Below are 16,164 nucleotides of genomic sequence, written 5' to 3' on the forward strand. Positions count from 1 at the left end.
TGAACCATATAACAAGAACAGTCAGCTCTTTATATAAATCTTACATAATGCATCTTTAATTGTCCCGTAATTTACCTGTGTCTCGGCAGATCAATAATACAGCATTATATTTCAAATATTTTGCAGTATATTTCATGTTATCAACTGTATATTAGGTTTTTCAAAAACTGTTTTTGGTGGTGCACACTGATTGATTATAGAGTATTGGCCACAATTATAACAAATAGGTTTATTGAAAATATTCTAACAAATGTTAAATTACAAGATGCAAATAGAATTCAATCATTGATATTTTATTTACAATTCTACACACACTAATCATAATCAAAACACTGCAACCAGTATGCGAGAGAAATGGGGTTTAAACTCCACTCGACACAAACTGGGTAATTTCGGGACTAACATAGTATTCAATTTTATTTCAACAATTTGCTTGTGGGTAGGGGTCTTTAGCAGTAGAGGACCCAGAAAAAAAATCATGAGGTTTGACAGGCGACCCTACTCCTTGTCACGTACAAGCAGGGATTTGAAACCACACTACTTGACTCGACGACAGACCTTAAGATTTAACTACACACTTTAAAGCACTATACCACCAATCCATTCAATATCAAGCTCTAAAGAGTTGATTATGGGCTTGTCGTGAGAGAGAGAGAAATGGGGTTTAACGTCCACTCGACACAAACTAGGTCATTTCGGGACCAACATGTGGTTTAATTTTATTTCAATAATTCGCTTGCGCGTAGGGGTCTTTAGCAGTGGGAGGGACCCGGAGAAAACCCACGAGGTTGGACAGGCGACCCTACTCCTTGTCACTTACAACCGGGGATTCGAAACCACGCCAGTCGACTCAATGGCAGACTTTATGATACAGCGCGCGCACGCTAACCATTCGGCCATCCAAGCCCCCGGGCTTGTCGTGAATCAATCTGATCAAAATACAGATGTACATTTCGTTTCGTTTTTTTATACTTTCGATGGCCTACACTACATGAAGATCTGACAAGTTATAGCGATAGGTCACGTCAGGGGTCAAAAGACCGACTTATGACCCTATGATGTCAGACATTTGATTAACCAATCAGCATTGATGTTACTAGTGGATTACCCACAGTTCCGTGCAAAACACACCTTATGCTCGCCGTGACAGACCGTTTCATTGGCTTATCCCTGACACCATTCAGAACACGAGTTAAATAACAACTCTTCCAGATCCAAGTGTAGTAAAGACAAGTAAAACAAAATTTTGAACTATAAAAATGAAACGAAATAGGATCTGTGTTTTAACCAGATTGGTCGTGAATAAATACCTAATTAGTAATTCATATATTTTAAGCCGCCCCCCCCCCCCCAAAAAAAACAGTCCTGCAATAGGAAGATTTAGCTCTTACATATTACTTTAGTACTATCTACACTTAACACTGTGCAGATGAAATTTTGAAATAAAATTGAACCATATGTTGGTCCCAAAATTACCTAGTTTATATCAAGTGGAGGTTAAAATTCCATGACATAAACATTGTATTTTATCCTATATAGAAATCCTGTTTTCATTAGTCTCATGACATAAACATTTTATTTATCCCTATACACAAAATGAAAACAGGTTTTAATTAGTTACAAGATATAAACATTGTATATTTCACTATACACAAAATGAAAACATGTTTTTATTAGTCATATAACATAAACATTGTAATTAGCACTATAGACATAATGGAAAACAGGTTTTTTAGTAGTTACATTTTAATTTTCACTATACACAAAATGAAATCATATTGTGATTTGTCACACAACATAAACATTGTATTTAGCACTATACACATAATGGAAAACAGGTTTCCAGTAGTTATATTGTAATTTTCACTATACACAAAATGAAAACAGGTTTTCATTAGTCATAAAACATAAATATTGTATTTAGCACTATACACATAATGGAAAACAGGTTTTCAGTAGTTACATTGTATTTTTCACTATACACAAAATGAAAACATGTTTTTATTAGTCATATAACATAAATATTGTATTTAGCACTATAGACATAATGAAAAACAGGTTTTTAGTAGTTACTTTGTAATGTTCACTATACACAAAATGAAATCATATTGTGATTTGTCACACAACATAAACATAGTATTTAGCACTATACACATAATGAAATCAATTTTTCATTTTAGTCACATTTATCTTGTACAATGTCCATGGTTTTCTATTATTTTATTATATACTCTATTACCTACTATATTAACAATATAAATATATGTAGAAAAACATAATAACACAAGACACAAATATTCTATTTTCACATAGCACTAATACTAACTATATACATAATGAGTCACGTGACTTGAGACATAAAATAAAATCAGTCTTTTTGGCAATTTTAACAATAAACATAGTAGGCTAATTAATCAGAAAGCAATTATATAATTTCAATGCTGAATTTAGATGAATAAGAGGTCCTATGCTATTCCCTTTATAAGGCTCCTCTCAATCCCCCACCCTCACAACTAGAGGAAGACGAGTGTGTTTTAAGCACAATTGAGCTAGGTTGCGGTTGAGGGGCTCGACGTTTAAGACTACAATGCGTGTGAGAAAGACTTATGACAGTGTCAAAATATTATACACTTTGTTTGGAAGCCCCTACATCTTAAGGTCCTGGGCTTTAACCTAACTGGCCTATAGATAAAACCAGCACTGTATAATTCCATCCTGATGATATGCATAATTATTTATAAGCACTAGTTATTTTATGTGGGTTCTCAGTTTATTTTCGCAAAATTTCTATCAAATGAAACAAGTTCAACCTGTCTAGAATAAGCCTGTGATTTCTATGGAGCTTCTTCAAGTTGTGGCCATGAATGGTTGATTGCAGTCACACAGGAACTGTCCACAAGGAGAGAGAAGAAAGCGAGCGATGGCCCCATCCTGTACAGTTTTGGTACCACACAGTGAAAAAACATGGTGGCAAACTTGGTGGCATTCAGTGAGATATAGGAAGACAATTTTTATACGGTTCTTGTACCAAGACTTTGCTATAAATTTTCTAGTGGAACATTACATACTCAGAACTGCCTTTCAGAGCACAGATATTAATCTTTTGTACCAAATTTTTGCTGTAAATTTTTCTGCGGGAACATCACATAGTTTGAGCTGCCTTTCAGTGCACAGATAATAATTGAATTTAACGTTCTGAGGTTATTTCACTGTCGGCCATCATTCATTTAATGACCACCACCTCTGTTTCAATGGCATCTATACAATCACCATTGTCCATATCAAAATCTTCTGGTGTATCACTAGCGTTTATCTCTTCATCATCAAATCTGAACATTAACGATGAAACATCAATCTTTCTATCAGCTGCATACTTTTCCATTAAATTTCTTAACGGCTCCATCTGAAATAGAAATATCATAATAATGAAAGAGAGAGAGAGAGAAATGGGATTTAACGTCCACTCGACACAAACTAGGTCATTTCGAGAATAACATATGGTTTAATTTTATTTCAATAATTCGCTTGCGCATAGGGGTCTTTAGCAGTGGGAGGACCCGGAGAAAACCCACGAGGTTGGACAGGCGACCCTACTCCTTGTCACGTACAACCGGGGATTCAAAACCACGCCAGTCGACTCATGACAGACTTTATGATACAGCGCGCGCCCGCTAACCATTCAGCCATCCAACCCCCATCATAATAATGAATTGGTAGGGTACATGGTATCAGAACCGAAAGATCAGGTACTTAGGTAATTTCGGGACTAAAATATGGTTGAATTTTATCCAATAATTTGTTTGTGCATAAGGGTCTTTAGCAGTGGGAGGACCCAGAGGACTCGGTAGAAAACAAAACAGTTTGGAAGCCACTGTTCTAGGAGATATCACATCATAGCAGACTGGTAATACAAGATGAAGTGGGAGAGAAATGGGGTTTAACATCCACTTGACACAAACTCGGTCATTTCGGGACTAACACATGGTTCAATCGACCATCCACCAAAACACCCCCCACCCCCTTCAACAGGAAGAACTAACCTTGTCAACTGTAATGTTAACTTTAGAATTACGGCTATTACTCTGAACACATAGAGTTATCCCATTCCTTCCAACATAGTCTGTTTCTAATTTGTCATCGGATACAGAACCTTGTGAATTTGATGTATGGATATGACAATCTGAAACAGAACAAGAAAATGAAAACTTTGGCCTTGAAATTTGTCATTGTCAAAGACTATAAGGCTTATGATCAACTAGGAAACTGTAAGCCGTTTTCAAAATGCGGGATTAGGAAAAATTTACATGTAAAAGCTTTGGTGCTATTCAATGATCTCTGTGGCTCTTTTACTGAACACTGAACCAATGATGAACCACAATGGTTGATTCCAATTACAAACAATTTATGAAGATGAATAGTAGTCATGAAATGTGATTGGTCTAACAACAAGCCTATATCTGTTACATGAAGAATGATTGGTCTACTAATGGTAACCTATATATGGTGTTTATTAATTGAAGTCTGATTGGTCTACTAACTTATTCTGTCTGTTAAACAGTGTATAAAATTTGTCAAGAAAAGTTGTAGGCCAATAAGACCCGCTGGTAGACGCCATTCATGAAAGTTGTAGGTCCTAACATTAAGTTGTGGGCCCAATAAATATTAACAAAACACACGTACACTACCCCACCCCTAAGGCCTTTATTTTTGAGTTCTAGCCATTTGGGACAGGTTTAAAAGTTAAAATATATATTCAATATTGATTGGCTGTACACATTACAATTCTAACTTTTGAAGGATTTAATGTTAATACTTCGTGTATAGAAAGATAAAAATCATTCCACCCCTATTTTACCCCAGACTTGATATTTATTTTTTCTGTAATAAACAAATATTTACTTGTAGTTGTATTAATCTTAATGATTATATATAGGTCTACTAGTACTGACAATATAATATCTCGAAATTCCATTCACATAGAATTCTGAAGATTACGGATTAAAATGGCCCTTTACACTCTCCGAGAATTAACAGAAAATATTGTTCATTTAAATGAAATGAAATAAAACTGGCGTTCAGGTCCTACCAGACATAGATTAATGTCTTACATTTCAATAAACATGTTAAATTTACTGTCCGGTAGCAACAATCATTTTATTTGTTTCATTCATCATGACGTGTGGAACTGTGAAATGAAAGACCGTGACCTCTTTCAAAATGAAAGTAAACTATCACTGCTGTTTGGCAGACGACACATCATTTTTTATCATTATTAAACTGACCTGATGTCACACGTTGGGATAGTCCATATTTATGAAACCATAAACTCTTTGTTATTCTTTCTATATATGACATATTGTACGTGCCTGTTTTCGAAGACTTGGGTCTCCATTACGGTAGTGAAATCGTCATTAAAGAAATACTTGATAATCAAGTCTGCTAGTAAATCACGAGATTTAGAAAGAATGGCGGGAAAGGCCACTCGTTTTTACCTCACTGGAATTGTATTGTTGCCAGTTGTTAGGCTTTCAGGGAATTTTCAGCTCTGCTTTTTCAATTTCATTTTTACAAGACAAAGAATTTATATCATGTAGATTTTTATTGTTGGATTCATGACAGTACAGTAGATGGACTGACCTAGTTTAGTAGCACACGTTTGGATTTCACAATTGAAGGAATATAATATGCCGGATTATGCATGTGTATTCAATATCGGATAAAGACAAATAAGACAGTAAGTAAGGCATACTATCGGAACACACACTCATCTATTCCATACTTGATCAAAATGGTTAAATAATATTCTGCCGAACTCTGGGAGCGTGCTGATATTTGCAAGCACAACCTCACTCCTAGAACGATTTCTTTCGCTGGACAATTTTATTTTCATTTCCGTTAATGAAATACAGTTAAATATCTGGATGAAATATATTACGGATATAAATAGGGAAAATATAATTATTTTAAAAGGAGAATTTGATAGAACCATGAACAAAATATCCATGACACATATTTTTCCCGACAAAAACAGTCGGCTCACAGGGCCGACCCACCATCTTCAAAATAAAAAGATGTCGGCCAGCCAAGTTATTTATCGGCGCTGGGCCGACGGACCGACGTAAATTTTAAACACTGCTGTTAAATGAAATATGATTGGTCTACTAACTTATTCTGTCTGTTAAATGAAATATGATTGGTCTACTAACCTATTATGTCTGTTAAATAAAGTATGATTGGTCTACTAACCTATTATGTCTGTTAAATGAAGTATGATTGGTCTACTAACCTATGATGTCTGTTAAATCAAGTATGATTGGTCTACTAACTTACTCTGTTTGTTAAATCAAGTATGATTGGTCTACTAACCTATTATGTCTGTTAAATCAAGTATGATTGGTCTACTAACCTATTATGTCTGTTAAATGAAATATGATTGGTCTACTATATAACCTATGATGTCTGTTAAATCAAGTATGATTGGTCTACTAACTTACTCTGTTTGTTAAATGAAATATGATTGGTCTACTAACTTACTCTGTTTGTAAAATGAAATATGATTGGTCTACTAACCTATTATGTCTGTTAAATGAAATATGATTGGTCTACTAACCTATTATGTCTGTTAAATGAAGTATAATTGGTCTACTAACCTATTATGTCTGTTAAATGAAATATGATTGGTCTACTAACCTATTATGTCTGTTAAATGAAATATGATCGGTCTACTAACCTATTATGTCAGTTAAATGAAGTTTGATTGGTCTACTAACCTATTATGTCTGTTAAATGAAATATGATTGGTCTACTAACCTATTATGTCTGTTAAATGAAATATGATCAGTCTACTAACCTCTTATGTCAGTTAAATGAAGTTTGATTGGTCTACTTACCTATTATGTCTGTTAAATGAAGTATAATTGGTCTACTTACCTATTATGTCTGTTAAATGAAGTTTGATTGTATTAGGTGTATCATTAACCGAGATGGTTCGATCACCCAGTAATAACATTATTTCTGTTGATATAACATCAATCTCATTAGCTAAATAATTTTGTATTTTATAAAATGGATCTGACTGAAAGAAAACAAAATAAGACTATTTTATTATGAAATGATAACTTTAATTATATTCAGAAATGAAATGGGGGTTTAATGTCCTACTTTAATGAATGTAGTATGTTATGATGGAAATTTTGTCCGGAGAGGAGTGCTTCTATCTACTCTTATTTTGAGAGGGAAAGAGAGAAATGGGGTTTAACGGACACTCGACACAATCTATGTCATTTCGGGACTAACATATGGTTCAATTTTATTTCTATAATTCAATGACAGACTTTATGATACAGCGTGCATGTTCTAACCATTCAGCCATCCAACCCCCTCTTATTTTGAGTTACAAATGTCACTGTTCTTAAGTCAGAGAGTGCTTTGTGAACTCTGGCACTGGGGAAAGTAACAAGGGCATGTCATGAAGTCCAATGCATGTTTAATCTTAAACCATTCCTAAAATTGGAAATCTATAAGAAGATTTAATACCAAAGGATCTCCACCCTCTTTGTTTATTTTTTTCATGTTAAATCGGTAAACCAGTCCCCTATGTAAAGTAGTATTAACGACTTACTTTTTTCATATGAAATCTATAAACCTTGCCTCTATGTAGAATTTTAACTAATATATCTGATTTTTCTATAACTGGACTGACACCAGTGACTATAACCTCTGTATTTACATCAGCTAACAGACTATTGTTTAAACTTTCTTCTTCTTCATCAAATAGATTTTTAGCTCGATTCAAAACACTGAAAATGGATTAAAAAAAGGCTTAAAGATACTTTCCCATGTAAAAACTGAGTGACTTGATATATTTGGACTAAAAACATATTCCCACTAATTAATCTATCAAAAATTTGCTTTAAATCCCTCTTAAAACTTTGTATTCGCGGGGAGATACCTCAAGCTATATATAAAACTGTTGTTAGCAGCAATTGTTGTCACCTAACTTCACTGATGGAGAGTCCATTTTTCAGAAAGTATTTTTCATTACTTACTGTCCAATTTACCATACATAATATTGAGGCCTAGGTAAATTCTTAATTATTTCTGTCAACTTCTTTTTCCACTGTTTTAATTGTAAGTTGACACCCCTCAATGTTCCCAAAACCGCCTAAACATTTGATCAAGAATTAACAGTCAAGCTAGCACACAATAAGCTGACAGACAACAGTCTGGATGCCAGTTAGTGATACCCTGATATTTTTGCCCAGTGCTTGCCCGGTGGGTGTTTTTGGGGTCATCCAGTATTTTTCTAGTAAGATTGGGCGTCTATACTTTCCATATATACCACACTTTTAACCACCCGCTTTGCGGACAATGTATCTTTAAGATTTTTATATTCTAGAGGAAATAATTCACCAATGTCCGTGCAAAATTTCCCACATAGTACTGGCAATTGCATATTGAATATCTTTTTTAGCCTGGTTTTAGAATAAAAGTAAGATTTTAAATCATATTTTCTTTACATTATAGCCTGGTATAACCTTTTTCTAACTATAAACATTGTCCTTGTGGTGTAAACATGGCCACCAACAGGCCTTGAAATGTTTAAAAGCGACAGGTAGCTTTTCTTCATACCTGTTGCTTCAGTAAATAACCTGTCACTCTCAATTATCAAATTTTATATTACTAGAAAAAAAATAAGCTCAAACTAAATCGCTTAAATGTCCTTTCAAAGTTGCTGAAATTCATTTGCATTTTTCGGTCAATATTTAATTTTTCATAGCTTACTCCTCGATAAGAAAAGACTTGAATTGATTATTTGACATTTAATTACGAAAACAATTTTTGGACTGATATTCTTTTTACTAATTTACAGATTAAGTTTCACAATATTGTAGTTTGCAAGGGATTGATAGACCCTAAGGGGATACTCGATTGAACGTTCCGGAATTAAATTCTCTCAGTTCCCAAAATACTGTCAATCGACTGAAAAGGAGAATTTCGGAGTACAACGCATGTGCCGACTGCATAAAAAAATATCTCAACCAAACATGAAAGTTAAAACATATTTGTTACTTAAAATACGTCATGATTCTACTCACACCACCTCAGCTGTTGGGACTGGCAGAACTTTGACAGTGCTGAATTCTGTATCACTTTTTTGCAATTCTGTTAATTGGAGACGTTCTGGACTAACAATAGAGCACCGCCTATAACAATGATGACAGGGGCAATAACTCTGCCAATACTTAATGACTGACTCTAAATTTCAGTTGATAAGCCTAGATCTGATAAATCTTAGAAAGAAACTTTGACCTGTGGAGTGCTTAAAAGGCTTTGGACAGAGGCAACAGAGATGATATGTCTTCTTTGATACTTGAACACATTAAAACAAGGTTCAGTTTTATGGATATACAATTACTGAATTTACAGAACTGATAAAAGACGTCCTTGTCAAAACGTTGTTTGGTAATAATAAATTCAATACAGTGCACTCTGTCACATCCGACCTCTGATCACTCCGGCACTCTGTTACATCCGACACCATTTTCATGTCCCGATTTAATTCCTTATTACTTCAGCCAAAAAATCTCTGGGTAATTTGACCTCTGTACGTTCCGGATTACGACATCAATCAGCCGTCCCGTCATACGATTTCCATTGAATCGACACCGTATAATCCGGCCTTCAATCGGTGGGTGTGAAGTAAACACTTACCGATCAATTATCTGTGAGATTAAAACTGGATGGGTGTGAAGCCCCAAAAGATTAACAAGCAATCACCAATCAATTATATGTGAGATTAAAACTCGCTACCGTGGGTCTTTGTTGATTACTTTGATAATTTTAATCTCTTGTACGACAGTTGTGACAAATACTCAAGAATATCCACGAATTTTCCCCCGAATTCAGTCGTAAAAATATTCCTAGCACCGGTTGGAAACATTCGTTGCGCTTGCCGATTGAACCTGAATAACCTATAAGTTTGGTCACCCTACGGATCTCTTCGAACCGTGTGACGACGACCTGGGGATACTCGATTCACAGTCCGGAACGTCCCGAATTGACAGAATTGCAATCGAGTGACGCAGAATTCAGTCCTGTCAGTCCCGACGACGGAGGTGGTGTGAGTAGAATTGTGACATAATTAAACACGATGAACAGGTTTTTGCTGCATGGTTGGATGAGATATTTATATATCCAGTTGACGCATGCGTTATAGTCCGAAGTACCCATTTTCACTCGATTGTCACTATTTTTGGGAATAACATTCTGGTGATTCGAAGTTCTATGTAAATGTTCGAAGCTACATTATAATAATACTTCCGGTTTTCGAAGTTACAATATTTCCGGTTTTGAGAAAACTGAGTATTCCGACACTCTGCGTAATCCGACATATTGTAACGATCCCGTACGATGTCGGATGTATCCATAAAATTGCACCATGTGTGAAGATGATAAGTTCAAATTAACATTTGTAACTGACGATGAACTAATTAAATTACTTACTTGAATGCTGATTGTAGTTTTTTGGTACGTTTAGGAGGAACAGTTTTTTTCGGTGAAACAGGTGAATCTTCCAATAACAAACTACAATCTGGGCTAAAAAAAACAAAGAATAATTCATGTTAAAGGACCTGGCAATGAACAACATCTAGTCGATTGTACAAGGTTCCCCGTCCCCCCCCCCCCCCACACACACACACACACACCCCCGGACAGCTGGGAATCGAAATAAAGAGTAAATCCTAGCACCATTGTCTGGGCAAAATTTCCCACATTAAGTATCTTCATTAACCTAAGTAATCTTTATTTAACGTCGGTACATTTATACATAATAACAGAATAACACAAGCTCTAAGGAGCTCTTAAACCGACAAACATAAAACAGTATATTATACAGACATAAACATAATAGCAAGCACCATCAACAGGTAGATAAGACACATGAAATAATAAGCAGTACTACAATATATTAAGCATTAAAATATGCATATATTTAGGTAAAGCCAAGAGAAGGAAAGCATTTCAGCTGTGAGAATAACCTGGTTTGAGAATAAAAGTAAGATTTTAAATCATATTTTATTTACATTACACATATAGCCTGGTATAATTATTTTTTTTCTAACTAAAAACATTGTCCTTGTGGTGTAAAAATGGCCACCAATAATGAAATTTCTGAAAGATAAATGTTTACCTGTCGACAATATTAACGTCAGGTTGGTCTTCCACTGTTATAGCATCAGATCTTACTACAGACTTTTCACACAACTCTATTCCATTCCTCTCTGTAATAAATCATATTAAACATATTATCCCAGTCAAAACAAAAGCTTCCATGGTGTAGTGAGCCTAGATTGGGAAGTCATGGTGGCTCAGTAAGTAAGATGCTGGGTCTCTAACCAGGAGGTCTCAGGTTTGCTCCTGGGGTTCCCCAAGATTTTCCAGCGTGGTGCAAGACAGAGGGCCTGACAAGGAACAGTGTTTAGTCAATCAGATGGGATGAAGAATTGACAGTAATCATAAGTCAACATTCAATGATAACTACAGAAGAGCCTCTAGTGCAGCTTTGAAGACAACATACAACCAGTTAAAAATAATCAGTATGGAACTGACCGGGACAGTACAGTGGATTCTTAGGGCTAAGCCCTGAATCCAGTATGGAACTGGCCGGGACAGTACAGGGGACGCTTAGGGCTAAGCCCTGAATCCATTCACTTGATCTGATATGTGCGTTTGTTGTTTATGGTGTCCAGTATACTGTCCATAGGATTGTCATGTAATCGTTTGTGTGTGGTCCCCCCACCCCTCATTGCACATACTATTAGCATTTCTTTGGAGTGGAATTTAGTAATTAGGAAAGAGTAAATGCTCTTTATGGAATAACAGCTACTGGTTTATTAACATGCAACGTTTCAACAATGATACTCTCGTCTTCATCAAGCAAATGAGAGAGAAAAATAGGGTTTACCGTCAACTCGACACAAACTAGGTCATTTCGGGACTAACGAATGGTTCAATTTTATTTCAATAATTCACTTGCACGTAGGGGTCTTTTAGCAGTGGGAGGAAACCGGAGAATCCGGAGAAAACCCATCAGGTTGGACAGGAGACCCTACTTCTTGTCACAAACAACCGGGGAATCGAAACCACGCCAGTTGACTCAATAACAGACCTTATAATACAACGCACACGCGCTAACCATTCAGCAGTGATAGGATTTCAAAACTTTTCTTGTCGGACATTTTTTCACGAAAATAAAGGGGCATAACTATTGTCGTTATTTAAGCAGACATTTTCAAACCACAATTAGGAATCACGTGTCAACAAAATATTCAAATTCATACGTAAATAAAAATAGGTAAACCTCATTATTTTTCATGTTTAATTCCCGTACGGTATTCAAATTCATATCAAGAATATTCCTACAAAATTATGTGACATCGTAATACCATACAATGAAAGCGTGCTGACCACTGCTGATCCGTACATGTTTTCAAATTCCTTCAAAATTACCGTATTTTACGGGTCATAAGTCGATACATTTTTCAGCAGAAGTCCGCCATTCGTCTTATACTCCGTTCCGACTTATATATGGAAGGTAAAAAAATGATATCCCGAAATTTATTTGGCAGAAAACATCGCTCTACCACAACGAGTGAGTGACACCAACTGCAAAATAATTGCATTCGACTTTAGCACGCGCTACAGTCTAAAACAATTAACTACATACATCAAACACCCCGACCATAGAGGTAATACGAAAGTCTTCTAACTTTGTGTAAGATGACCAACCTTTATAAGTTCACACGCATTTTACATGTGATGTCACATCACAGGGCATAGACCATTGACGTTGATAGCATATAGGAAATATTTTTATCCAGGTATACTTCAAAATCTATTTTTCTAATGCTTCAAAAAAATGTTTTAGAATTTAATTTGCAGATGGCAAAAAGTTAATATTGTGAGCTAATTAACCTGCACGAATGTCATCCCCTTCAGTTATTGTAGTGAATATTCACTGCTGATCAGTTTGGATGAGCAGTACAAATGCCTACCTTTTGATTTTTCATCTTCTTCTTCTTCCTCTTTCTCAAGACTGACTTTTAATAAATTATAATTATTTTGGCGATCACTTAAACAACGAGCAACTTTAGTGGAGTAGATGGCGTATTTAGTTGGACAATCCTCTTCTGATTCATTCTCTGTATTTTGTTTTGATTTATTTATGAGTCCAGCTAAGCCACGTCTTACAGTTGAAGATTTCTGTTTCTTGATTCGGGGAGGACTGTCTTCATCACTCACAGACCCATCCTGTAAACAAACAACAATAGACTTCTTAGTTTCACTAATCTAAATAATGCATATAAATTTCACAAAGATTGGGTGATAACTTTTGGCGTTGGAGCGTTCACAAGGTTCAATAAAGTGAAATAAGGGCCATAACTCTAGACCATAATAAACAGAAATTGCTGAAATTCAATAGACTTCTTTGTTTCACTAATTTAAATCCTGCATATAAATTTCACAAAGATTGGGTGATAACTTTTGGCGTTACAGCGTTCACAAGGTGCAGTAAAGTGAAACAAGGGCCATAACTCTAGATGTAATAAACAGAAATTGTTGAAATTCAATAGGATTCTTCGTTTCACTAACTTAAATATTGCATATAAATTTCACAAAGATCGGATGTTAACTTTTGGCATTAGAGCATTCACAAGGTTCAACAAAGTGAAACAAGGGCCATAACTCTAGACGTTATAAACGGAAATTATTGAAATTAAATAGGCTTCTTCATCTCACTAATGTAAACAACATATATCAATTTTAAAACAATTGGATGATAACTTTTGTCATTAGAGCGTTCCAAAGAAATTGTGGACGACGGACGCACGGGGGCGACGGTAATATACGTCCACGAAATGTGGGCGTATAAAAATGAGATGAAATGTGGTTTAACATCTTACTGGGCTAATTCCGACGGACATACGCCATGTAGTGTCCTATGAGGGAAATATTGCGACCCTATGATCTACTCTTATTTCGAATGTCAAGGGTTCTTGTACCTGCATGCCAATGTGTACATGGGACCTTGTTTTGGTTTTTTTTGTCACATTCGAACTGAGTCACTGTGGCTCCCTGTAAGCAACCAAACAAGTCTTAAACAAACAGTGCTTTAAAGAAATGGACAGAGTTGGAAACATCACAGACCTGACTTGCGACTAAACTTGAAATACCTAAACAGTTGTGACTTTAAAGAGCTAAGGATTTGAGTCGCTATTGGGGGGGGGGGGGGGTACATAAAACTCTATTTTGGGGTTAGTTAGCAGGAGAAGAGGTCATTCACAAACCAGGGTGCTGTATTTAGCAAGAAGGTTTCAGTATATGCTTTACAGATAATAACAGCTAGCTGTCCATTGTTCTATAGGTTTCGAAGTAAACAAGACTGGCAAAAATGAACTGCTGACTGATGTAATCAACTGGCAACTGAGACTTAAGGTGCAGTGACTTTGGAGTTGGGACTTAGCGTCTTGAAATGAATAGGCAGGACTGAAAATGATCTTCTTAGATGTACCTGGCAAAAGGTCAGATATCTACTGAAATATAACCTCAATAAAAACAGAGAAAACAAGCCAAAAGTGAAGCTGATGTCCCCCGTCGAAATCCCCAAATAAACAGATGACTCATTAATTAATTGCATATTCATCTTTTTGAAAAGTATCGAGCAATCAAATTGATTATCTATACTTAAGTCTAAGCATAATTTGTTCACGATCAAACTCAGTCAAGGTTTTGAAGTACCTGGTAGTGAAACGTATACAATAAGTTTCATCACTCTCCTGAGTTAGAATCAAAAGTTGCCTTGATTCATCGAACGGTGGGGAAAAATAAGAATTTGTAACAGACAAAATGACAGGCACCACAGCAAATTAGTTACCGGGACTTTAGTAACGTAAATTGTATCGACTCTGCTCTCTACTATAGCAGAGCCGATACAATTTACGTTACTTAAACATGCATTATGCAAGAGCTAAATCTGCCTATTTCAGGTCTTTCTTTAGGCCTGAAATGTTATCTAAATTATTAATTAAGACATTAATTAACCTATCCAGGCCATAATCAACATTAGATGGCTGCGCTAGCCTGCGATCTTTAGTGGATTGTAAGCCGATTTACTGCATAACTTTCCTTCTCATTAAACGATTAAATGGATAATCGAGACTATGCTGTTTATCGTACTGACTTTAGTAATGATGACCGAGGCTTATGGGAATTTCAGTCGCTTAGTTCTCGGTTCATAGTGGATCAATTTGAATGAAATTTTCACCAAATTGCCTTCTACCTTATCTAGTTTTTAACTATTATAGTGAGAACTGCCAACTTGTTACCGAATCTCCCATAATGTATCTTTAAGTAACTACAGCAAATGTGCCTGACAAAGCCTGGACTTGTGTATGACAATGTCTGTGAGAGGTGCCTTATTTCTAGCATGTTGCTATATGCATAGTTGTATTGACGTGTATAGGTAATATTTGGTATGGCAGGTAAATCGTTCTGCAGCATTATGATCTCACTCCACTGGCCTACTCACTAAACTCAGGCAATAATCCAACAATATAGCCTATGATTATCACCATTTAATAATATATTATCTAGGTAAGTAGGCTAAGAAAGATATGCATGCGTACTGTACGTGTATGGCACTATATCAACTAATGATAATGATCAATGTCAATGATCATGTGTTTTACTGTTTTCATTTTTAAACTTTTATTTGATTTTTAGACAAGAGTCCATTTCTAGATGAATTCAGGCCTAACTCTAATAGGCCTATTGGTAGAATAATCTCTATGGCGCCATGTCGTGTTGATATAACATCAACTTTAATAATTTCAAGGACAAAACAGGTACCGTAATAAAAAAAAAACTACAAACCGATAAATTAATGTTTTCGTTGGTATTTACAATTTCGTCAGCCATTTTAGATTACCGCGAAAATAGTCCAATTTTACTGGTACCTTTAAGGGACAAGGGACGGGGAAAAAATGGCTGGAAAATCAAAGCTAATTATTTTTATGTAAAAATAAAGGTTGCAGGGAGATAACTCGATTTATCTCATTGGATAAAGACCACAACTATTAATTATTGTTTTCAGAATATCGT

The 16,164-nt window shown here is 35.5% G+C and overlaps 1 protein-coding gene across 1 annotated transcript; it reads right to left on the reverse strand.

Moving 5' to 3' along the window:
• Positions 1–272: 272 nt before the first annotated feature.
• Positions 273–16,050, reverse strand: LOC126825304 (NFATC2-interacting protein). The gene is made up of 8 exons (XM_050554890.1): positions 15,937–16,050; positions 13,059–13,314; positions 11,195–11,285; positions 10,507–10,599; positions 7,622–7,799; positions 6,931–7,075; positions 4,041–4,180; positions 273–3,403 (listed from the first exon to the last, which is right to left on the reverse strand). The coding sequence occupies exons 1-8, from the start codon at positions 15,979–15,981 to the stop codon at positions 3,224–3,226; spliced, it is 1,128 nt and encodes a 375-aa protein (XP_050410847.1). The 5' UTR covers positions 15,982–16,050; the 3' UTR covers positions 273–3,223.
• Between the last annotated feature and the right edge of the window lie 114 nt (positions 16,051–16,164).

Source organism: Patella vulgata, chromosome 6 (genome assembly GCF_932274485.2).
Source record: "Patella vulgata chromosome 6, xgPatVulg1.2, whole genome shotgun sequence".
Taxonomy (NCBI): Eukaryota; Metazoa; Mollusca; class Gastropoda; family Patellidae; genus Patella; species Patella vulgata.